Source organism: Myxocyprinus asiaticus, chromosome 32, assembly GCF_019703515.2.
Source record: "Myxocyprinus asiaticus isolate MX2 ecotype Aquarium Trade chromosome 32, UBuf_Myxa_2, whole genome shotgun sequence".
Taxonomy (NCBI): domain Eukaryota; kingdom Metazoa; phylum Chordata; class Actinopteri; order Cypriniformes; family Catostomidae; genus Myxocyprinus; species Myxocyprinus asiaticus.
This window is the reverse complement of record NC_059375.1, coordinates 40,811,886-40,837,500: the sequence shown is the minus strand read 5'-3', so window position 1 is coordinate 40,837,500 and position 25,615 is coordinate 40,811,886. Positions and strand designations below refer to the sequence as shown.

The 25,615-nt window shown below is 37.7% G+C and overlaps 2 protein-coding genes across 3 annotated transcripts in view; one reads left to right on the top strand and one right to left on the bottom strand.

Moving 5' to 3' along the window:
- LOC127423600 (dedicator of cytokinesis protein 1-like) overlaps window positions 1-25,615 on the top strand; it is a 361,421-nt gene that overhangs the window by 192,390 nt on the left and 143,416 nt on the right. The gene's annotated exons all lie outside the window — the stretch shown is intronic.
- LOC127423606 (inhibitory synaptic factor 2A-like) overlaps window positions 1-25,615 on the bottom strand; it is a 45,146-nt gene that overhangs the window by 14,999 nt on the left and 4,532 nt on the right. Inside the window, exons 2-3 of the mRNA XM_051668058.1 lie at window positions 16,330-17,518; window positions 1,921-1,992 (exon numbers count right to left, since the gene is read on the bottom strand). Coding sequence (XP_051524018.1) covers window positions 1,921-1,992; window positions 16,330-17,513 — 1,256 coding nt within the window. The 5' untranslated portion in view covers window positions 17,514-17,518. The remainder of the gene's footprint in view (window positions 1-1,920; window positions 1,993-16,329; window positions 17,519-25,615) is intronic.

Genomic DNA, 25,615 nt, shown 5'->3' with positions numbered 1-25,615 from the left:
TTAAATCCCTAAACCTGCTTATGAGCAGTAGTAATTGGTGATGCTTGCTGCTTGATCAGTGCTCCTCGTGGGAATCAAACTAGCAACCTCCAGTTACCAGCTCTGCACTTTAACCACTACACCACACCACCAACGAAATATATAGCGTGATGAAATGCGATGACATGGTTACCAGGAGAACAAAGAATTATAGCTCAAAGCAGCTAGACTTCAAATAAATTGAATGCTCCAAAATCCTCTTTCCTGCTCTTTTTCCTCTACAGAATTTAGCAATCACCCCAGGAAGAAAATAAACCAATTGACATAGTCTCACTTGAATAACATTAAATGAATAGTTCACCCCAAAATGAAAATATTCCAGCCCCTGTGACTTTCATTCTTCCTTGGACACAAACTGGGAAGTTAGACACCAGTCAATTTTATTGTATGGGAGGGAAAATAGGCTAACATTCTCCTTTTGTGTTCCACGGAAGAAAGTCATGAGGCTTAATGATTCATGAAATCCCTTTAAGTCTAACACATTTAGAGCAACTGCTGAGATTGAAGACCAGGGCTCTCAGCCTCTCGTGTTTTTGTCCTGGAATTTCTCCTCCCAACTGTATTATGTTAAGTAGAGCACTTTTGCTCCTTGAGACTCAACTCTATTAGCATGATTTATGTGGATGCAAAGCCATTCTGTACGTCATTGGTGTAAACAAGGGTAGACACATGCCAAGTCATGTGTACACACTCGTGCAGAGGGCATAGACTCTGGGTTCAACAAAAAGAATGGCCTGGTGCCAGTATGAGAGTGTTTAGGGCCAGCACTGCGATGTTGCAAATACATTTAACCTAGATGATCATGTACATGTGCCGTGCAAACTTACTGTAGGGGCCTTTCAGACCGAAAATGTTCTTGCAAAAAGAGAATTGGTACAGTGATCTAATATGGTCGCTTAGTGGATATTATTTAAGCAATTTTATCACTAAAATCATGTATGATGTTTGTCTTGTGGCTATACCTTTACAACAGTGAGTATTGTGTGGACTGGCCATATTCAGTTCTATTGTGAATGCCCCACTGTAACCTCAAATTTAGCTTTTTTTTATCCCCTTTTCTCCCCAATTTGGATTACCCACTACTTAGTAGGTCCTCGTGGTGGTGCGGTTACCTCAATCCGGGTGGCAGAGGACAAATCTCAGTTGCCTCCACTTCTGAGACTGTCAATCCACGCATAACGTGGCTCGTTGTGCATGACACCGTGGAGAAGCTGCATGTGGAGGCTCATGCTACTCTCCGCGATCCACGCACAACTTACCACATGCTCCATTGAGAGCGAGAACCACTAATCACGACCACGAGGAGGTTACCCCATATGACTCTACCCTCCCTAGCAACCAGGCCATTTTGGTTACTTAGGAGACCTGGCTGGAGTCACTCAGCACACCCTGGATTCGAACTCACAACTCCAGGGGTGGTAGTCAGCTTCTCTTAAAGCTAACTTATGGTTTCAGGAGACTGAAATATAGTGCACAAGTTATATGGACTGCATTTATAACAGTTGTATGATACTACTTGTTATTTTGGAGCTTGACAGCACCAGTCCCCATTCACTTGTATTATATTGTAAATGGAGGCCAATATATTTAGCTGAAATCACCTTTCATATTCCACAGGGGTACGATGGTCAGACAGGTTTTGAATAGCATGAGGGTGATTAATTGATTCATTTTGGGATGTTTTATTCCTTTAAACGTCTCATCCTCACCTGAGACACCATCCTGGGTTTGGGATTTGTTGATTTCCTCTCCTTTATCTCATTTAATGACTCATACAATCTCCGATTCATCTCATTTGACTGAGGTAAAAATTTATTAGCACAGCACACCACTGTAGCTAGCATGGTCTGACTTTTTACAAAAGAAAATCCAGCAACTAACCTGTAGATAATGCATGCGCTGTTCCGACACGTGTCGCAGTTGGCCGTGTCCTGTCCGGTCCGATAGGATAGTCTGTGAGAAGATAGAGAGAGAAGACTAGTCATTACACAGGCTATCCGGCCGCTCCGCCTACCTGTTTGCCGCCTATCTCATTCACTCTGTCGCTTCTCATTATTAGCTCATGGTCGATACTCAGCAGGAAATATACATTAGCATTCTTCAGACCGACGTCCTGCAGAGGACACACCGGACACAGGCTGCGTTTGTGAGTGTAATCAGCCCGTTTCAGAATGATAGCCTCAGTCACCATTCACTTTATTCATTTATTTTTTTTTTTTTTTTTACCTCCATACAATGAAAGTAAATGGTGACTGAGTCATTTAGCCTAAAATCTCATTTTGTATTAATAAGAAAGTCAAACTGGTTTGAAACAACGTGAGGGTGAGTAAATGATAGCATAATTTGTATTTTTTGGTGAACCATTCCTTTTAGCTGCACTTAATTGGATAACAAAATAAATAAATAAATAGTGTAATTTATGTTAAATAAAAATGACAAACACATTTTAATCAAAATATTTCATGTACATGAGTTTGTACGTATGGTCACACACCCCTTCGGCATGCTGTGTGTCGTGGAATATGATCTGACAGCAGAGTTCATAGGAAGGAATGACCAGTGGAGACGTTACCCGAGGTGTTATATCAGAAGGCTGTAGGTTCAACCAGCGGGAGGGTGATATCCTTTCTACAGGAGGTTTAGTTAATGCAATCATTAATCATTGAGTCCTGAAGAGCATGTGGCATGTCGACATGTGATGTAAATAAATTGAACAAATTGTGAAGACAAATTATAGTCAGACTTTGTGTTTTGTTAATAGAGTGTTACATAACTGTATAGATCTACAGTATCACCTCAGTAATCCTACTGAAGAAAGGATTGTCTGCTTTTTTTCCCTCATTGTACTGAACTCAGTATTTACTTCTAGGTCTCCGAAGAAATTGTGTTTGTTTTTGTGTTTTAGCTTTGAGTGTGCCCTGTTCACTCCCTGAAGCGGAATCGCACTGCAGTCGCTGAGCTATGTATTTCTAAATCGTTAATGCATGCTAAAACAAACAGCTTAATATCCTTCCTTCGTCAAACAGTTTTCACTGCCTGTAGTGGTTATGGTGTATATCCATCTCTGTATTGCTTTCATGGTTCTGTATGGAGAGACCTGATCAGAATAATTGAGAATATTTTAGAAAGCTGATATAATTATCACCTGTCACCTTGCTGGCAGGAAGAAGTTGACCTGTTGACCCCTAAAAGGTATCCTGCCATAGAGGAGCCAAAGACTAACAGCAAACTGACAGAGTGATATATACTTTTGATTCGGCATATTGTCGGCACAATGTCAGTTGCAGAAACATTTCTGTCAATTGCTTAAATTGCATTGAACTGTAACATTTCTTTAAAGGGAAAGTTCACCAAAACATGAAAATTCTCTCATCATTTACTCACCCTCATGCCATCCCAGATGTGTATGACTTTCTTCTTCTAAACACAGAGATTTGTTTAGAAAAAATGTCTCAGCTCTGAAGGTCCGTAAGATGTAAGTGAATGATGGCCAGAACTTTGAAGGTCCAAAAAGCACATAAAGCAGCATAAAAGTAATCCATACAACTCCAGTGGTTTAATCCATGTCTTCAGAAGTGATATGATAGATGTGGGTGAGATACATATAAATATTTACGCATTTTTTTTATTTTTTTATTTTTTCTTTCACATTCTGTTTTGTTTTTGGCGATTCAGATTCTTTGTGCATATCGCCACCTACTGGGCAGGTTGGGGAATTTATAGTAGTATAGCTGAGATATTCTTCTAAAAATCTTTGTTTGTGTTCAGCAGAAGAAAGTCATACACATCTTGGATGGCATGAGGGTGAGCAAATGATGAGAGAATTTTCATTTTTGGTTGAACTATTCCTTTAACTCAATTGATTTCTTTATTTTTATTTTTAATTTATGCTGTTTTCACACATTATCCATTTGCTACATCCAATTGTTTGATTCCAACCCTACAGGTCTCTCTTCAAATTATAATATTTGGCTCTGTACCATGCAGTATGTTTGCATTGTCAACTTGAGCACATCCTAAATTCTAGCACTTGTAGCTAGGTCACCACTCGTAAGAAAAAAATAAATAAAGCAGAATAATGCACAGAGAAGCATTTGCATCTGGCGTTGTTGCGGATTCATTGCAAAAGATATGAAGACTATGGTGCTAGTCAAAGTCTGGACACACTTGACTGAATTTATGTTTGTCATGATTTAAAATGACTTTTGATCCAAAGGCTTTTGCTTAAATGTTTGTAATTTGTTGAGTAATATAAATTGTGCCTACATTATTAATTTCTTTACAAAACTGACATTTTAATATGTAATCTAGGCAAAAGGTTGAATTTTTGGAAGAAGCTCAAATAATTGACTTGTTAAAAATGAAATAGGCCTATTACTACATTATTCACACCTCTGTTTCTACTTCTAAAGTTTTGACGACTTTACTGTTTGTCTAAAGGCCCGAGTATACTTTGGATGTCCGCGTTGCTGATCACTTCGTGCACAGTATGCATGATGCAAATTTTGTCATCAGCATGGCCCGGCCTAGATTTTCTCGACATGCAGAGAGTCTTCGTCTGTGTGCATCGTTGGCGCATGAGCCAGCCGTTGACTGTTCTAAGACAGTATCACAAAACAGTTTTAGTGCGCATGCCTCGAAGGTGTTAATATTCGCTTGTGGTCAAAAGAGTATACTTTGAAAGACAACGTGGTCAACCGGCCGCAATCCGATCCTGAACGCAGAAAAACGTATACCTGGGACTGAATAGTATCGAGTAGGTCTGTCTACACTTTTGACCAGTAGTATACTGTTTGTCATTAATCGATTGCAACTTTTTCAGCCGTCTTAGTTCCGGAAGTATTTTTCCCGTAGGGATTTCATAAAATCCTCCATAAAAGATATCTAGGCCATGAACCAAACCAAACCAGTTATGAGGTGAATCACAACATTACAAATTTCAATATAACCCTCCTATTGCATTCAGAATCTGCATACACTTTTTGTATTTGTGTGTCAGTTTTGACCTGGTGGAGTTTTAAGCTTATAAAATATTCATAATCCAATTGTTTTAATCAAAAACCATAGCTAATTGTTTACTTCTTAGCTGTTTATACATGTAAAAAGATCTATATTTTGGAATGTTAACTGGAAAATTTAAATATTATGATGTCAGGTTTTTTTTTTTTTTTTTTTTTTTTTTTTTTTTTTTAATAAAGAATATGAAGTTCTTTAAAATTTTTATTTTATAATGTGTATATATATATATATATATATATATATTAACTACAGCTAAACCAGTGCGATACCTGTGAAGATATATTTTATATAGAATAATTATTAGATATGTTAAGGTTTATATGAATGTCATTTGAATATAACATTGCATTAAATTTATATAAATATTTAAATTGGGAATTTTTTTGTAATTCTCCTATTAACTTCCATATTAATTAACTACTCGTTACTGCTGAGAAACAACTCCATAGTCAAAATCTATGCAAAAAAAAAAAAAAAATCCAACCTAACATCATCAAAGCAACTATACAACACAACTACGCAACATCTGTACTTGTATACAGTATTTTTAAACAAAATGTATTCTGTTTATTGCATGAACTGCTGAATGTTAATATGTGATTATGCTACAAGCTGGTTCATTATCAGATCAGTCTGTAGAAGACGGCAGAGTAAAATGTGGACTTTTCTTCCTTCAACCCTTATTCGGACTATGTATGCTTGAACTTTTGCTCTTGCCACACCTTCTTTTAGGCAGTTTTTCCTTTGATATAGTTTATTTGTTATGTTTGTTACATCTATTTTGTCAGTTCTGTGTGTGAGTGTGTGTGAGACTGTGTGTGTGTGTGCGTGCATGTTTGTAAACAAGATGCAGTCCCATTTTGAGACAAAAAAAAAGTGTGTGAGAGTATGGGAAAGAGGATATATGTAAGTAAAATATTTTTAAGAAAAATCAAATTCATAAATGTGTGAAAATATCTGCATAATATAATGTGTAAAGCCCCAATTGATGGGGAACAGGAAAGATGTAACAGTTTTATAAAGGTGGTTATATGTCTTAAATAATTTCTTTGAAAAATCTGAAAGAAAAAAAAAATGCAGCATATATATATATATATATATATATATATATATATATATATATATATATATATATATATACACACACACACACACTCTGGTGGCCAAAAGTTTGGAATAATGCACATATTTTGCTCTTATGGAAAGACATTGATACTTTTATTCACCAAAGTGACATTCAACTGATCACAATATATAGTCAGGACATTAATAACGTGAAAAATTACTCTTAAAATTTGGGAGAAATTTTTTTTTTTTTTTTTCAGAACTTCTTGAACTACTTCAAAGAGGTCTCATATAAAAATCCTCCACATGCAGCAATAACTACGTTTCCATCCGTGGATTAATTTGCAGAAAAAGTTTTAGCGCATCAAAATAAAGCTGATGGAAACGCAAATTATCGCTAAAATTTTACAAGTGTCGACATAATATTTTTCCGTTTAACTCTAGCGCATAAACTCACTAGAGTCGATACTTCAAATGTCGCAAAAAACTGGTTTCAAAACACTTTTTGTCGAGAAAATTGGCATTAACGCAAAAATGTAGTGTCACATGACAGAGTTTACCCCAATCGTTAGCCTGTGTTAATCATGACGACAGTATACATCCTTGAAAGCTAATTTATTGTATGTGATTATGGATTGATCTTAACAGCGTATAGATCTGATGCTGCAAACATGACACTTCCAGGAGTGCCAACACAAATATCTCTCTCATGCACATGGACAAGTGCACGGAGAACAAATGAATGGCCACTGTTTGTGATTAATTTAATCATGTTAGCCATTCGTTTATTTATTAAAGTTGATTTCCACACCATTCAAAATACTAGACGGCAGTCACGGAATTAGCCCACAATACAAAAAACATCATTTCTGTGCACAAAGATGTTTTAAATTAAAAATAAATACACAATACTAGGAGAAAAGCATCAGTGTGCTTTTTTGGAACACTAACAGCCCAATTCTATTAAATTATTGTTTAGCTTACTTTTGGAAAAATGCCGGCAAAATTCCCTGTTTGAAATTAAATAAATTACCAAACGAATTTTTTTTTTTTTTTTTTTTAGAACTATATATGCCTTTGCTTTTCACAAACTTAAATTAGCCGTACCCTGTTCTGTTGACGAAAAAAGTCAGCTGAATGACATTCTCAGAATGTTCTAGACTTTTTTCAAGACTATAAACCATCAGAACTATTTGTCCAATGCTGAGTTCACTTTCAGAAAACGAGCTTTTGAACATTTTAACACGTTTAAATATTTTAAATCTAATCCTCTTTACCTTGGATCACATTTGCTGAGCTTCTTCAGAAAATGTAAATTGCATTATGACACTAAAATTAATTTTAGATGACAATCAAGTTCAGTTGGTCGTTAAAAGTTGCTGGACAAATATGCAGGACATAATGCAGTTGTGATGGCGATGCTTTAGATTAGAAGATTGTTTAAACTAGCCTATTGAATATCAGGAATGTATCATATGTAAACCCTGATATTACACCGCATCAGTTTTTCTTTAATAGCTGTGCACACAGCATATACACATTGATGGATGGTCCTTATACTAACACTAAAAGTTTCCCCCACTGCTTGGTGCAGGTTGCCAGCTTGAACAGGGCCATGACAATTCGCTTTCGGGTCGGAACCGGTCAGAACCAGTGGCAACCTGCAATAGGCGCAACATCAGGACCAATATTACAGTCCTATCAGAAGGGCAACTGTTCCCTTTTGATTGCAATTCCTCCTCCTCTGATTGCTTTTATTTGTGAAATTATAATGACAGTAAGCTGGTTAATTTCAATGAATTGTCTCAATACTCTCCCAATTTTACCAAAACTTCAGAGGGAAAAAAAATAGGGACATCTGGGAGGCGAATTAGCGATAAACACACATTTCTGTATGAAAACGGCTTAAGGGCAGATTTATTTTGCGATAAAAATGTATGCGACAAAGTGTTTTTTTTAGGCATGACGTCATCACGCACACCATTTTTATCTATAAAAGGCCATTTGGATGGAAACGGGCAGAAGACGGCAAATTTCGCAAAATTTGTTTTACGCATTTTCATTTTGTCGATAACAAAATAGTGCGAAAAGTGGATGGAAACTATGCTAATGACAGCTTTGCAGATCCTTGGCATTCTAGCTCTGAGGTGACATTTCACCCCACACTTCCTGTAGCACTTGACATAGATGTGTCTGTCTTGTCGGGCACTTCTCACGCACCTTACAGTCTAGCTGATCCCACAAAAGCTCAATGGGGTTAAGATCCAGAACACTCTTTTCCAATTATCTGTTGTCCAATGTCTGTGTTTCTTTGCCCACTCTAACCTTTTCTTTTTGTTTTTCTGTTTCAAAAGTGGCTTTTTCTTTGCAGTTCTTCCCATAAGGCCTGCACCCCTGAGTCTTCTCTTTACTGTTGTACATGAAACTGGTGTTGAGCGGGTAGAATTCAATGAAGCTGTCAGCTGAGGACATGTGAGGTGTCTATTTCTCAAACTAGAGACTCTGATGTACTTCTCCTCTTGTTTAGTTGTACATCTGGCCTTCCACATCTCTTTCTGTCCTTGTTAGAGCCAGTTGTCCTTTGTCTTTGAAGACTGTAGTGTACACCTTTGTATGAAGTCTTTTTTTTTTTTTTTTTGGCAATTTCAAGCATTATACAGCCTTCATTCCTCAAAACAATGATTGACTGATGAGTTTCTAGAGAAAGCTGTTTCTTTTTTGCTATTTTTGACCTAATATTGGGCTTAAGACACGCCAGTCTATTGCATACTGTGGCAACTCAAAAGCAATCACAAACACAAAGACAATGTTAATCTTCATTTAACGAACCAAATAGCTTTCAACTGTGTTTGATATAATGGCAAGTGATTTTCTTGTACCAAATGATCAATTTAGCATGATTACTCAAGGAAAAGGTGTTGGAGTGATGGCTGCTGGAAATGGGGTCTGTCTAGATTTGATAAAAAATGACTTTTTTCAAATAGTGATGGTGCTGTTTTTTACATCAGTAATGTCCTGACTATACTTTGTGATCAGTTGAATGCCACTTTGAGGTACAAATTTCCTTTCGAAACAGCAAAATCTGTACATTATTCCAAACTTTTGGCCGCCTGTGTGTGTGTGTGTGTGTGTATATATATATATATATATATATATATATATATATATATATATATATATATATATATATGTATATATGTATATATATGTATATTTATATATATTTATATATTATGTTCATTATGGTAGTCTTGACAAAGTCACAAAGTTTGGTTAGCCAACGAAAAACAATGTGGTATTTAAAATTTATGATTTACCTCTACCGGGTCAAAAATGACCCGAACGCAATAGGAGGGATAAAGCAAAAATGTATTTGAAAATAAGACAAAAAGAGAAAGGCACAAGGTGTACTTTATAAGGGAATGAACTACAATCCCATGAAGCATTGAGAATGATGTAATCAAATTAAAAACAATGGCAAAATATAAAACTACTGATTTGTTATTTTATTGCAAATATAAACACAATACATTTTAATTAGGGCTGTTGATTTAAAATGTTAATTCAGTGTGATTATGTAAAAAAAAATAAAAAAAATATGTTAAAAAAATAATAATAAAAAAAATAACACAATCATGTCCCCGGACAGTAATAAGGAATATTACCACCCTCTGAGCGGTTTTCAGCAGGGGGCAGAAAGCGAAACTCCATCTGTATAGGTAATGCGCAGCTCTACAGACAACAAACCACACTCAGGCTTGCTTGACATCAGTTAATAAGGCGTTCTCGCGTTCAAACACAGCTGGACGGAGCACAATTCTGATGACAGAGAATTAATACAAATTAGACTGAATTGTTTGCATAAAAATTGTGAACTGCACTGGAATCTACATGAGCTGTAGCTCAGAAGACTATTTTCAAAGTGACTTGGTTGCGGAGCCTTAGTATGTCCACAAGTTTGAAAAACAGCTTTCATGCCAAACAAACTAAACTAAACTCTGATGTGAAATGGACTCTCGTCTGATCCAAAATCACTAGTGTGAAAATGTTTCTGTCCATCCGATTCAGTTTTAATCAGTGACAACAGTCTAGGTCTCATTTTGGCCAGTGACTCCTCACACGCGGTCAGTTCGGCCCACTCGGCCATTAATGGCCATCTGTCTGCATCTCCGCTTACCGCCACCCCTGAGCTGTAAACCGGCTCCCTTAAAAGGTCAAACTGCTGGGCTCATCACGAAAAAGAGTGGGCCATTTTGTCCCTAATGAGCGCATGTGAAGTGCTGTTTGCTGATGCGTGGAGTGTATCTGAGGCTAGTTTCTGTAGCTAATGGGGACAGTGATGTATAGCGCTACCGCTGGGAGCTCGGGGTTGGACAGGAGGGCAGTGGGATGGCAGAATAATGTTTGGCACAAGGCACTGACTGCCAGTGGAAATCTGCTTTTCTCAAAGGCGAACCGTACCCTCAGGAGCATCTGGCACAGTGCGGTAGGTAATGTGTGAGTAATGTACTGAGGATGTGAATTATGTTGTACACAAAAAGAGAAGAAAAAAATATCTTTGAGACATAAGTAGAAGTCTTATAAAAAGGACCTTCATTATTGGGCAGCATTTTTCTGCATATAAAGATGCCATTGTTATTGTGTCCTTTTGATTAGGCTACTATTTAAATAGATGCAATGAGGAATTAGTTAATTAACTATATTCAAAGTTTCATTTGACTGATTTTTATTTTTTATGTCTGACAAGGTTTAACAGTTCTAACAGTTTTTCATTTTAGGAAATAACATTGAACAATTTTAGCTTGCGGTATTAGGCCATATACATACTTTATGCTAGTACATAAATGCAGCAGACCCAAGCGCTTGCCCAACGTGAATACTGAACTTACTTAAATGCATCATTGCAATACTGTCAGCCTGGACTTGTAGAATCACGTGTCACGACTCTCCATTTTGCAAAAAAACATTTATTTATTTATTTTTACGACTTGTACGTATCATTATCCTGGTAAAATGAACACGATGTGCTACTACAACAACAATTAATTTTATTCACTTCCACACTCATTAAGAGTAAAACGGCTGATTATCAGTTCATAAACACTTACTTTTCGCCCCGTTCCTCGCACAATCTTATAACATCTACACACTTTTACTATAGTGCATGACTTGTAAGGTGATACAGTTTAACGTTTGCATTAAAAACCAACTACATTAGGGACCTGGGTAGCTCAGCGAGTGTTGACGCTGACTACCACCCCTGGAGTCGTGCTGAGGTCACATGGGTAACCTCCTCATGGTCGCTATAATGTGGTTCTCGCTCTCTGTGGGGCATGTGGTGAGTTGTGCGTGAAAGCTGCGGAGAATAGCATGAAGCCACCACACGCGCTATGTCTCCGCGGTAACGTGCTTAGCAAGCCACGTGATAAGATGTGCGGATTAACGCTCTCAGATGCGGAGTCAGCTGAGATTTGTCCTCCGCCACCCGGATTGAGGCGAGTCACTACGCCACCACGAGGACTTAGAGTGCATTGGGAATTGGGCATTCCAAATTGGGGAGAAAATCCCTAACATAAAAACACAAATACCAACTACATTTACAAGCTTGCTCAAATACGATAAAATTGCACGATAGCTCAACTGATGAAAAGGACCAGGGGTACGAGAGAGCACACAAGTCGACACATAAGCCTAAAGTGTCATAGAGGCACCACAAAATGATGTGGTTGTATTTTTCATCTCACATTTGCTTTTATGAAACTGTCGGTTAGGCTTAGGTGTAAGGTTTAGGGTAAGGAGGTCAGTTTTGTTGATTTAAAACTAGATCGAGTATTAATCCTAATAACCTCATCAGTTTTTGGGAAACATTTAATTTGCTTGTAGCGCCACACAGTAGACATACCTTGGAACTGCTGCTACACGTGTAATGAACTATGAAGTATCTTTTTGCAAAACAGTCGCCACTGTCACATAATTTTCATTTTCATAAAGTCTAGTTACTGTTCCGATAACAAACCTCATTAGGGGCGTTTAAGTTATCTTCAAAACTGCTATACATATATTGAATTTAACTTGCTCGGCAATATTCTCTTTAAACTGTTGCACCGCCATGACAGTAGAATACTCACAGTAGAAGCAGACAGTGAACACTGATGTCGGCTATAGCGCCCCTTCTGGCAACATTGAGAATGCATTGCATTCTGACATTTTAAAGTGCAACAATGCACGATGCGTTCATGTTCTTGTGTAGTGTATTTTTTGGGCTAGAGATTTTCAAAAGTACATATTTTATCATGTTTCGTAGGGGTGTTCACTTCTGATGCTTTGTGTAGTTCAAAATCAGCTTGATGTAGTGCAACAAAATAGAACAAACACATTTTGAGTTGTATTTTTAAAAGTTGAGCTACTTTTTAAAACATCACATCATCTTAAAAACGCTCGACACAACTTCAAAACTTGTGTTTTTAACTTAAAGCAAAACGAACTATATTGTGATAGAAAATTTCCCATTCACAACATATACACTAATACATTTTAAGAATACAAAAAGCGTGTTGAAATTAACATTAACCAAAATGATGAATGCTGTAAAAGAATTGTTCATTGTTAGTTCATGTTAACTAATGTAGGTAATTATTATTAACAAATACAATTTTACCGATGTAACCGATTTTATGTGTAATAATGGTATTTCATTTATTTACAGTGCACTACCAATTACCAAACCCTTTTTCTTATAAGTTTAGTTTCATGCTTATTATTCGCCATTTTTAATTCCTTGTAGGATTCAAAGGAACCAGTCTCTTACGTTTCCATGAGTTTGTCAATGTTTGTTTTTGCTCATAATATAATACATACCACACTTTTTACCTGCTATTTAGCTACACAACGCCTTGCATCCTCTTTGATCCTGTAACATGTTTTCCAGTAATATGCCTCTTTGCGTATGTGTTTGTGTGCATAATGCACGCTTCAGAACATGGTGTACAGATAGTACTTCATCACGCCAGCGGTAATGTAACAGACGTTATTATGAATACATTTCACCTACATCCTCCAGACATTCTGTCTTTTGTTGAGCAAATGACATTTCGGAGTGTGTGAAATGAGGCTAATGTGCCGTATTCACTCGAGCATTAAACATTTCTGCATTGGTTGAAGAAAAATACATTTTCAAAGTCTTGAGCTAGGGAATTGGAAACTGTAGTGCACTGTTCAGAGTATATATTTAAATAATACTTTACATGTAATACCTGGAAACATATCAACCCGTGAGAAACCTTTAAAGCGTTAGAAATGTTAGAAAAGTCCCTTGCTGCTCTATGGAGCAATGACTAAGTTCAATTTATTTTGTGTCAGTGTTTTATTTTGTGTAAAAATTTGGTTGAAGTGTGTTAAGCTGTTCATTTTACTCTTTTGTAGGTGTTACATTTGAACTCTTAAGTACTTGTAGTTACAGGGATGGTTCACCCAAAATTTTAAATTGTCATCATTTACTCAAATTCATATACTTCCAAAACTGTCTGACTTTCTTTTGTGGAACACATAAGGATATTTTTAGGCTATATGTTAGCATCAGTCACCATTCCCTTTTGTGATGTTTAAAAAAAAAAAAAAAAAGATGCAATGAAAGTGAATGGTGACTGAGACAAACACATTTCATTTTGTGTTCCATTGAAAGAAAGGAAATCATTAGGGTTTGGAACAACATGGCAGTGAGGAAATCATGACAGTATTTTTATTTTATTTATTTTTTAGTGTGTGTGTGTGTGTGTGTGTGTGTGTGAACTATAGCTTTAATATTACTGTATATAATTACTTTAAAGATGGCAAACACTGATACTTTCTAAATCCTCACTAAAATGATTAAATCATTGGATAATGCATTTATAGTATGGCAAGACTTCTGGAAGTTTAGTTTTGTTTATCAGGCAGTGCTTCATTTTCTTGTAATTTTCAGTCTTTGTTGCTGAACATATCTTTAGTCAACTACGTGATGATGATGATGGTGATGTCGAATTCTACTCTGGTTCTCATTATCCTGTGTTTATAAAACCCTCTTGCTGTGACCTTAATTATGCATCAGGTAGAAAGAGTAGGCATGTAAAATTGCTGGTAATTAATGCAGTTTTAATCACTATGCTGCCGCGATTCCATTGTTCATGTCACCACTCATCTTTTGTGTGTTTGTAAATGCCGGAAAGTGAAGGTTTGTTCCAAAACCAAGTGAGCGGCCATGTCTGCGTACTGCCTACATAGGCAGCTACTTTCTAAGGCAGCATCCTAACTGAAATTGAACCACATAGTTGACAGATTTTCAACACTCTACATAGGCAACAACTCCGTGTTTGCTCATTTCTATACTCATTTTTTGCTCATTTAGCCTATCCAGTCTCAAACATGAACAAGAGGTTCAGTTTTGTAATATCACAGGTATTCTTTACACTGCATTCAAACAGATCACATTAAGAGCTCGTTTAATGTTTTACAGTTACATGTGTAACAATCGGTATGTCATGCCAAGCTGGCTGGTGGAAAGTTAAATGCAGAGTTGGAATATTTTCAAGTGTGAGTTTAGGGTGATTTGCATGATGTCACATCCATTATTTCATGCTCGTATAACTTGTTTTTCAGTTTTTCTTTTTTTTTTCTTTTTTTTTTTATATACCCAGCTGCTCTTATTTGCATTTCACTGGATTGCTCAATGTGAGGTTTGTTAGTATGCAGCCCGGCCAGCAATTTTAAAGCCTATTTTGTAGCGTTACAACATGTTTTTCTTTGGCAGCTTACTTTGCAGGCTGCTCATGTAGTTACTATCTAAAGGCCAAAGTATACTTAGTTATTTTTTTTCGCTGGCACAACGCACGTGACAGAAATCACTTGTGCATGCTGTTGATTGTACTAAAGAGTCATAGTCCACATACTGCATACACATCTAGTCAAAAGAGTATACTTTAAAAGGCTGAGCACCCAACCATATTTGAGATGGAATGGCACACGGAAAAATGAAGTATACCCAAGCTTTAAGACTCTCTAAGAATTTCTTTGCTCTGACCTATAAATGGGAGTTATTCTCACTGATTTTAGTGATAACCACAATTCAAAGACATTGCAACAATTTTCTCCTCTGCATTTTTTGCAAGAGCAATTTCCTCTATATTCTTTGTGGAGTGCTTTGACATTGTATTGTCTTGCTGTTCTCTCTTTGTCATTTATATCTCTGGCCTAATTTGGAGAAGATTCAATTGTTATATTAAGTAACTACTCTTGAAAATGGAAGGCTAAACAAACTTAAACGGACCCACTTTAATAATGGTTAGTTTGAGAATTTATAATACTTAAAGCTGTCATTTTTTTTCGGTGCTAAAATATGTTGTCTTGTCCCAGCTCAAAGGAATATTCCACGTTCAATACAAGTCTGTCTGCACTGGTCTCAGAACAGTTCGAAATGCACCCTAGTTTCATCCTAACTCCATATAAAGCCTATGAAAGTATTCATTTATTTATTTATTTTCTCAGCGTGAAAATGTGTGGGTAATCAACATTATGCCACAAATGCTGTCTTAACTTGCAATGAACTTTGAATATTCCTTTAATGTATAGATACAACTTTAAGCCATTCTTTGTTTGACTTCCTGAAGAGTGATTTGTTTTTGTTTTTTTTTGTTTTTTTTTTACTTTCTAATCATTGCTCTGTTTGTTTGAGCTACCCTTAGTAACAGGCGTAACTTTGAAGTGGGACTACTTCTTTCCAAACAATTTTCTTTGAAAATAGTTATTAGGTGTTGTGCAGTTATGTTGCAACTGAAAGTTCACATTGCATCCTAAAGGGCAAAGTATACTTTGCCCGTCTGCGTTGCTGATCGCTCCACGCACAGTATGTGTGATGCAAATTTTGTCATCAGCACAGCCGCAGGGCCTGACTGCGCGCCACCCAGAGTTTCTTGACCAGCCGACTCGGTCCTCCTCTGTGCGCATCGTCTGCACATGTGATGCCCATTGACTGAACTAAAAGAGTGTCACAAAGCAGTTATAGTGCGCATGAGTAGAACATGTGTCCTTTTCATTCGTGGTCAGAAAAATATACTTGGAAAGGCAACACGGTTGGCGGGGACACGCAAAACCAAAGCATACCTGGGCCTTTAATGTAAATGGCTACAATGTTCAATTGGTGCATGATGGGTAATATAGTTTTAAGTGTCTTACCCTTCTCTATGAGCCTCTCCTTTCTCCAGCTCCTGAATAACCCCTAACAGTACTTTGATGGTTTCCTGGCTGGAGCTGATCATGTTCTCCATAGCCTGGAGCTGTTCTTTAACATCCCCGTCCTGATTGATAGATACAATCTGCTTGCAAGCCTCATTATCCACCTGTAGAGTTCCCGTCCCACCCCGGAACAGAGGTGCTGGCATGGGAACGGCTGCTGTTGCCATGGAGGCCACTGTTGCCTCCTCCATGGTACTCATCGGGCGAGCAGATAACGTGCCTGAATGGCACTGAACCTGCGTCGTGCAACTGGCACGCGGTAATGTCTGTGACTGCAGGCCGTTGAGCTGCAATGCCTTCTTGCGTTTGCTGCGCTCTGACGGACTCTCCAAGCACTCCACTTGCGTAAGAGAGTTCCATGCGATGGGTCCCGTAACTTTTGACGATGAATCCTGGAGAATACTGCCACCACTTTCTCTAGAGTTCATCAATTGTAGCTTGCCCGTGCGATTGGGTGTTTCCAAGTCTCTCTGGGAGTCCTTATTGTGTTTACTTCTAATGCTACAGATCTGATAATCCGAGCTGTTCGCTCCTGTTGTCGTCCCATCTATGGGACAGGTTAAAACTAGAGCGTCCGAGCATGGTCCATCAGTAACTTGCGGATGTTGTTCTATAGTCGCAATGCACTTGCTGGTGTGCATCAAAGCTTTTGTTTTCCTCACATTATGAGCGAGGGCGCCATCCCTGCCAATTTCTGTAGCTTTCACCCTCTTCACATCAATTACAAACCCATCGTCTTGGTCTTTGCAACTCTCCACTGTAGCGGCGTGCTTAACTGTGTGCCCTTTCTTGCGCTCAAATGGAAAAGTCTGGTAACGCTTCCTAAGATCTGGTGACGTTTGCACTCCAGTGCTTTTGGTGACATTTGGTATTGAACGGCGAGCCGGAACGGTCATGTATTTGTGGTACGCTACCTTGTATGAAGCTGGCTTTCCTATTCGAGCCTGTTCACTCTGCGCTTCGCAGATGTCTTTGAAGCGCACCTGAAGGGCTTTGTTGCGCTTGCGCACCTGCCGACTGTCGTCCGATGACCCTTTGACCTCCAGGGCCATGGAGGACGCCGTTGCCTCCGAGTCGGACTCAGAGTTGGTGAGTATGCATTTACCGGCTTCCTTGCTCACCATAATTCCTGCAAACACAAATCGTACAGCAATTAGCACAAGTATAGCAAAAATAACATTTTGGATATTTTTAGGTTACTTAAATTTTGGATATTTTGATGTTTTATTTTTCATATATCAAAGAGAGGAAATTCAACCTCCCAAAGGAGCTACTGACACAGTTCTACTCGGCTGTCATTGAGTCAACAATTAAACTGACTTCAGGACTCCCCCATAGTGCAATAATATATATATATAAATATCTCATGTACATATGTAAATTCATATATTTAATTTGATAACTGTACATACCCCTACCTTGCACATACATTAACACTTGCACATGTACATACGCCATTCTGTTATAGGTCCTATTATTTGTATGTCTATTTAGACTCTTACCTTGTTTTATATTCTGTGTCTCACTAGCCTAGTTTCCATCCACTTTTCGCACTATTTTGTTATCGACAAAGTGAAAATGTGTAAAAAAAAAAAAAAAAATGTTTGCGAAATTTGACGTCTTCTGCCCGTTTCCATTCAAATGGCCTTTTATTGATAAAAATGGTGTGCGTGATGATGTCATGCCTAAAAAAACGCTTCGTTGCATAAGCCGTTTCCAATTTGAAATGTGTGTGTATCGCTAATTCGCCTCCCAGATGTCCCTATTTTTTTCCTCCGAAAAAAAAAAATACAAAACAATAAAAAAAAAAAAAAAAAAAATAATATATATATATATATATATATATATATATATATATATATATATATATATATATATATATTTATTATGTGTATTATTAGCTGAAACTAAAGGACTTTGCTTCTAATTGTATGCTGCTATTCAAATTGTTTCAGTGTGTTATTTTAATTTATTGTATAGTGCTTTTCTCAATGCATATTTCCAAATTTTAATTTCAATAGAGGTCATTTGGTCAAAAAGTATGTCCTTTAATTATATTTCTAATGACTCAGCGAAATCAACAAAATATGTTATCACCATAAAAGAAGTCCATACGACTTGTGCTCTATATTCCAACTCTTCTAAAGCCATACAGGAACAATTTTGGATGGTTTCTTACACAAAGCTGCCATAGAGCTTCAGAAGACTTGGAATGTAGAGCACAAGCCAGACATTGACTGATTTTAACATGCTTTCAAAGTGCTTTATTATCCTTTTGTGTTCAGAAGCAACAGCATATGGGTTTGGAACATGAAGGTAAATAATGACGATCTTAAACAAATGTGAAAGTAATCAGTCATGTAGCAACAAAAGGGCAGAGCTGCAACATCATTCACCAGTATAGTGTAGCTCATGAAAATTCTCACAGAATTAGCGTCCTCTACACCTATAACCAGCTCAACTTGTTTGCGGTTTAAATTTATTGAGACTATTTCATGTGTTGTCTTAGCTCATGACTCATTTATCTTTGACAGTTAATTGCATTGCTTAATCCTTTCCTGGAAAGATCACACACAGGCAGAATGATAGATGTGAAATCACGTCATCTGTCTGCCTTCTTGGAATTTGCCATCTCTCAGCTGGCTAATAGAAAGAGAAAGACCACTTTCCCCTGTGATTCAGCATCATCACCCTGACAAACACATCCCCTCCGAGGCCTGTGTGTCAAATAGCCTTTTGTAGCTTCAGTAACTGTGTATTCTCTTCTGGAAATATATGAGCGTATTAATGCAGTTTTTTTAGGATGTTGGAATTAAAGTGGATTCTTCAAATCTGTTTTGTTTTCTGCATAGTCTTGGATTTAGATGTCGTCCACAAAATGGAATAATTTTCAAATAAGAGTTAAAGGGACATTGAGCTATAGTACGAGTAATATTTGTTAAAGAAAGCACCACAAATAAAACGGTGAGCACATAGGTAGACAACAGAGACCAACAATGCAAACAGCAGATGTAATTTGTCTCAGAATCAAATAATATCTAATCTAATACAGTCTAGAATTTGTCTCTGGGTTTAAATGCGCTTCGATTACTTCGCTGCACTTCTCTCATAATGTCATGTTGAATGACTCTTGTGCCGTCTACTCTATTGATTATGTCTATCACTCTAAATCATTTGATAATGGCCTGAGGAAGCCAAGATAAACCAGTGGTGACAGACCCTCTGTGACTACAGGTCTTCAAGACCCATTGCGGATCAATGTGGACTGAAGACAGCATTACAAATCTTAAAAATAACACCCTAATATGTTTTAAGCAAGATTGTTAAGTATGTAGCATTCTCATTTGTGTTTGTGTACTTGTGTAAAGTATGTTTCAAGTCTTAGTATGAGCAATAGTAAAAGTGATACTCCCTTAGCAAACACTGCAAATAAAATCATCTGCTTCCACCTTTGTTTTGATTAGTGACATCATTTCAGGGTCTTTAATGATGTAAAGGTAAAAGGCAAAAAATATTTTCAAGAGCGCACATTGACAAAGAACAGGAAGCCCCTCGATGTAACGTTCTAAGAGAAACCCTCTTGGCTGTTGCTATGATACCACAATATCAAATACGAGGCGACTGTGAGAAAAATAATTTGATGAATTAATTCTTTAGAGTTTCATGTAAATCCACCCCCCCCCCCCTTTCTTTTGGGGACGTGAGCTGTCGGCAATACCCTTTCTGATTAATTGCGATGGAAATGCATTAGGAATGGGCTTTCCCTGACAAACCATGTTACACAAGCAATGAATCATATCTATGGGATTGGTTTCTGAATCTGGGATTCAGAAGAGGAGAAATGGTTTCGATGTTTAGTCAGCTACAGATTTTATGTATTTGACCCTTGAAGTGAATGGGGCCAGATCATATGCATTAAAATGCGTACAGTTTCAAAAGTATAGCCACAAGATGTAAACATTATATGTGTTAATCACACAAGACTAATAGTTTTAGTACAGGAAGCAGTAGTCATATTTCATATCCATCCTCCTACTTTTACAAGTTTTAATAAAACAGGAAATCCCTCCTCTTATATATTTATTTGTTTTCTGACAGGAGTCTGGTGTTATTATTGTAGAACAGACCGTCCTAAACAGAGTGGGAACAAATGAATTGTGGCTCTTCTCGAGAGCATGTGAAGGCAGAGACCTCGCCCTAATCCGGCATTACATTCTGTATCACTTTTTTTTCTTTTTTTATTCTGGTGGGTTTGTCACCTTGTGATTATTCTCACAGGATATAAGTATTTTTTTTTCTTTCAGAATGTTGCGTAACTTCAAAGAAAACACAACAACATTTAAGAAAGGAAAATATTGTTTACTAGTTTTGTCATGTGAAATGAGACTTGATTGAAACTGAATTGCATTTGTCTTTTCTAGGGAGAAGGAAGTGAGAATAAAAGGCAGATTAAATTTGTTTTAGGGCTGCCAAAGTAAATGTGAACTTTTTTGTTCAATATGTTTACTGTAGCGCAGTTAACACATTTATCGAAGTTAAGACTGAAACAAATTGTCAATTTGTTTTGAGTGATTTCTTCCTATCGGCAATACATATGTCTTTGTATGGCTGAATTTAATTACTGAAGTTAAATAAATAGGAAATATCACTTAGAAGAATTCATAACAGTATTGGGAATTACATTTGGACTTGTTTTCTCAGTGTTTGATTCCTGCTGCATTAAAGCCTGTATATATGGACTCAGATCCTTTGTCTGTTAATCATCTCTCTAATGCCAATATCTAAATGGTTGCTATTAGAGGTTTGTGCTTGTAATAATTGTGGCTTCCTGACGCTGAACCATTTTAATGATGTGTTGCTGTCATTTCCTGTGGAGTTAGTGTCCTCAGCCTTGTTCCATTAAATGTGTCTCTATCCTGTCTGTAAAACATTCCACTCAGGTGGAGAGACTCTTTAAACACCGGCTTGACTACGCTGACAGATTAGATCTGGCCTTATAGTGTGTCCTAACCGACACACATCAAACCGCCACAGGACTGTACTGAAGCTCTGTACATGATGCACTGTGTATTTTAACAGCTTGTTATCATAATTTTCATTTATTCAAATTAAATCATTATTAACATGATATAATGTGGTAGTTTTTTCATACTTCACTGTACAGTAGTTAATGTGCATTCAAATCTTAATAGGCTATAAATCAGTATTCCATAACATTTCTGACTATTTGAATGTACATTAACTAATGATATTTAAGTGTTATATAATGGTATGTTTTTAATGCTGTTTAAGTTACTTTATAGTAATAGATAGATAATCAGACGGATAGATAGATAAATAGACAGACGGATAGATAGATAGATAGATAGATAGATGGATCTATCTGGATCCGTGGATGGATAGATGGATGGATGGACAGACAGATAGATAGATGGACAGACAGACAGATGGATGGCTTGATAGACAGATACATAGATATACAAGCAGATGGGTGGATGGATGATAGAGGGATGGATGGATAGATGGTAGGACAGATATATGGACTGATGGACAGATAGATGGATAGATAGATGGATCTATCTGGATCCGTGGATGGATAGATGGACGGACGGACAGACAGATAGATAGATAGATGGACATTTAGACAGATGGATGGCTTGATAGACAGATACATAGATATACAAGCAGATGGGTGGATGGATGATAGAGGGATGGATGGATAGATGGTAGGACAGATATATGGACTGATGGACAGATAGGTGGATAGATAGATGGATCTATCTGGATCCGTGGATGGATAGATGGACGGACGGACAGACAGATAGATAGATAGATGGACAGACAGACAGATGGATGGCTTGATAGACAGATACATAGATATACAAGCAGATGGGTGGATGGATGATAGAGGGATGGATGGACAGATGGTAGGACAGATAGATGGACTGATGGACAGATAGGTGGATAGATAGATGGATCTATCTGGATCCGTGGATGGATAGATGGACGGACGGACAGACAGATAGATAGATAGATGGACAGACAGACAGATGGATGGCTTGATAGACAGATATATAGATATACAAGCAGATGGGTGGATGGATGATAGAGGGATGGATGGATAGATGGTAGGACAGATAGATGGACTGATGGACAGATAGGTGGATAGATAGATGGATCTATCTGGATCCGTGGATGGATAGATGGACGGACGGACACAGATAGATAGATAGATGGACAGACAGACAGATGGATGGCTTGATAGACAGATACATAGATATACAAGCAGATGGGTGGATGGATGATAGAGGGATGGATGGATAGATGGTAGGACAGATAGATGGACTGATGGACAGATAGATGGATAGATAGATGGATCTATCTGGATCCGTGGATGAATAGATGGACGGACAGACAGATAGATAGATAGATAGATGGACAGACAGACAGATGGATGGCTTGATAGACAGATACATAGATATACAAGCAGATGGGTGGATGGATGATAGAGGGATGGATGGATAGATGGTAGGACAGATAGATGGACAGATGGATAGATGGATGGATAGATAGATAGATAGATGGATCTATCTGGATCCGTGGATGGCTAGATGGACAGATGGACAGATAGATAGATAGATAGATGGACAGACAGACAGATGGATGGCTTGATAGACATATACATATATAGACAGATACATAGATATACAAGCAGATGGCTGGATGGATGATAGATGGATGGATAGATGGTAGGACAGATAGATGGATAGATGGACAGATAGACAAGCAGACGGATGGATGGATGGATAGATAGATACATAGATATACAAGCAGATGGATGGATGGATGATAGAGGGATGGATGGATAGGTGGTAGGACAGATGGACAGATAGATGGACTGATGGACAGAGATATGGATAAATAGATAGATTAATGATGGACTGACAGATGGACGGAAAGATGGATGGATGGACAGATGAATAGAGATACGGACAGTTAGATGGATGGATATATAGATAGACAGATACGTAGTCGGACGGATGGATGGATGGAAGGACGGACAGATAGATGGATGGATAGATGGATGTAAAGAGGTGGATGGACGGACGGATGGGCGGACAGATAGATAACATTCAGTAATAAGTCACTAAAACGTTTTATATTGATTAACATATCAGTAGATCATGTGCATTAAAACTTGGCTTTCAAAAATGTATTTACCATAGTTTGATGACATTTAATCAACAAATTATTATATAATCATTATTTTGTGTGATTATGTGTCACTGTTTGTAATGAAAATCATAGTGTTATGTAGCAAATCCTTTGTGAATGCTCTTTGTAATGTTGAAAATATGCAGTCATTTCAGCACTTGTCAAATGGGTGTGTGAGTGAACTGCCCTGTTAACCCCAAACAGATATATTCTCTGGTTTTGCTGCAGCTTTTTCTCTTTAATATTCAGCTCTGTTAGACCTGCTATATTTTGAAGAAGTCACTGCTGTACAGGGAACTGTATCTGACTCTACGCTGAGTAGTAAAACATCTCACCCAGGAGCATTACACAAACACACTTTTACAAACACTTGGCATGCAGGGGAACTTCTCATACAGGAGGTGAAGAGCTTGAACTTTCTAGCAATAGGATCCTCTAAGGTTTTTCTAAGACTACAATGCTCATGAGATGCTGTCTGGGAAGGTCAGGTCAGTGTTGAATCATATTGAACTGTTCTGCAGTGTATTAACCAGGCACAATCTCTCTGTCTCTTTTAATGGCATTGATTGGCTCTCAGTGGGGCTTGAGACAGCAGGGTGCAGCATTTCATTTATCCATATAGCTCTCATTTACCAGAAAGACATAAAGAAAGAGAAACCAGGCGGAGAGAATGAGAGGAAGAAGGTTGTATCGGAGAAGAGATTTATTGTCAGTATCCTCTGTGAAGGGAAGAGCTGTATAATGAAAGACATAGAGAGCGTGTGTTGCTTGACTTGCCCTGAAAAAGACTTGCATTTGACATTTTGGAACGCAGTGACACATTAAATATTGTTTTGTTGATGTATTTGTGTTCATTTACATTCGTAGAGTATGTTTTTGCCTTAAGAATGCTTTGACCTCACCCACAGACCATTTCATGCGTATAGCGCACAAAAGGGACAAGAGATTTCTCAAAATGGCAATCTCCAATCTGATTGGCTGGCTTTATGCGATTTTCAAAGTCATGTTTACTGGTTTCCAGGCTGCTACAAAAAGTGTTTTTGAGGAAGAACTAGGGTAACTGGGGTTTTGTTTGTTTCAAAATTGTCCACCCTTAACATCATGTAAAGATGAGGACAAACAATCTCTTCCAGTCTTAGTGGGTGGTTCTTGGCCAAAATATGGACCAGACTGATTCTGATACTCAAAAATCATATTACGTGTAACTAGGGGTTCAGTGCTGCCATCTAAAGACTTGCTGGCTTTGGAAATTGAAACGTGACACCGTTACCTGCCTCTCTGAAACATAAAGCAGCAGAATTTGTCTCAACTAAACCTGAAGTGTCTGTTTTATTCTACTGTCTGCAGACATGCATACACAGAGCTGTGTAGACAGTGAAGGACTTGTGAATGTGTTAGATTTTTTCAGTATTCCAGGCATGTTGTCCTGTCTCTTTCTGTCTCTCTCTCTCTCTGTATGTGTATAGTACAAGAACAGTCTCATAATAAACTCATTACCACATGAAAGACAACATCTGTCTACCTTGCAGCCAGCACAGCTGTAGTGTTTGTGTGCAAGACACGTAAAGAGAGAGACTTCTGCATGGAGATCAGGAAGCAGTCGTGGATGGTGTGAACAAGGTGTGCATTCATAACTCACTGACATCTCATGTCTCTGATCACTCGTGTTTCTCAGCAGGATTCTTGTGTAAGTTGTGGTTGTTCTTTTGGTGATGTTCTTTGCGCTGTTGTGGGGCTCAGGAATCTGATTAAATATGCATCATCAAAAAAATAAATACATAAATAAAACGCTTAAATTTAAGTTGGTTTGCTGGTCTTAGATGGTATCCCTCATAGGTCATGCTGGTCTGTTGGCTTGTTTTTAGAAGTTGTGGACACTTTTTAACTGGTCAGGCAGGGAGAAAAGCTTGCTTACCAGCTAAGATCAGCAAACCATCTTTTTGTGTTATTTATTTATTATCAGCAGGAATATTAGCTCTGTAAAAAACTTCTGTATATGTTGCATGAAGTC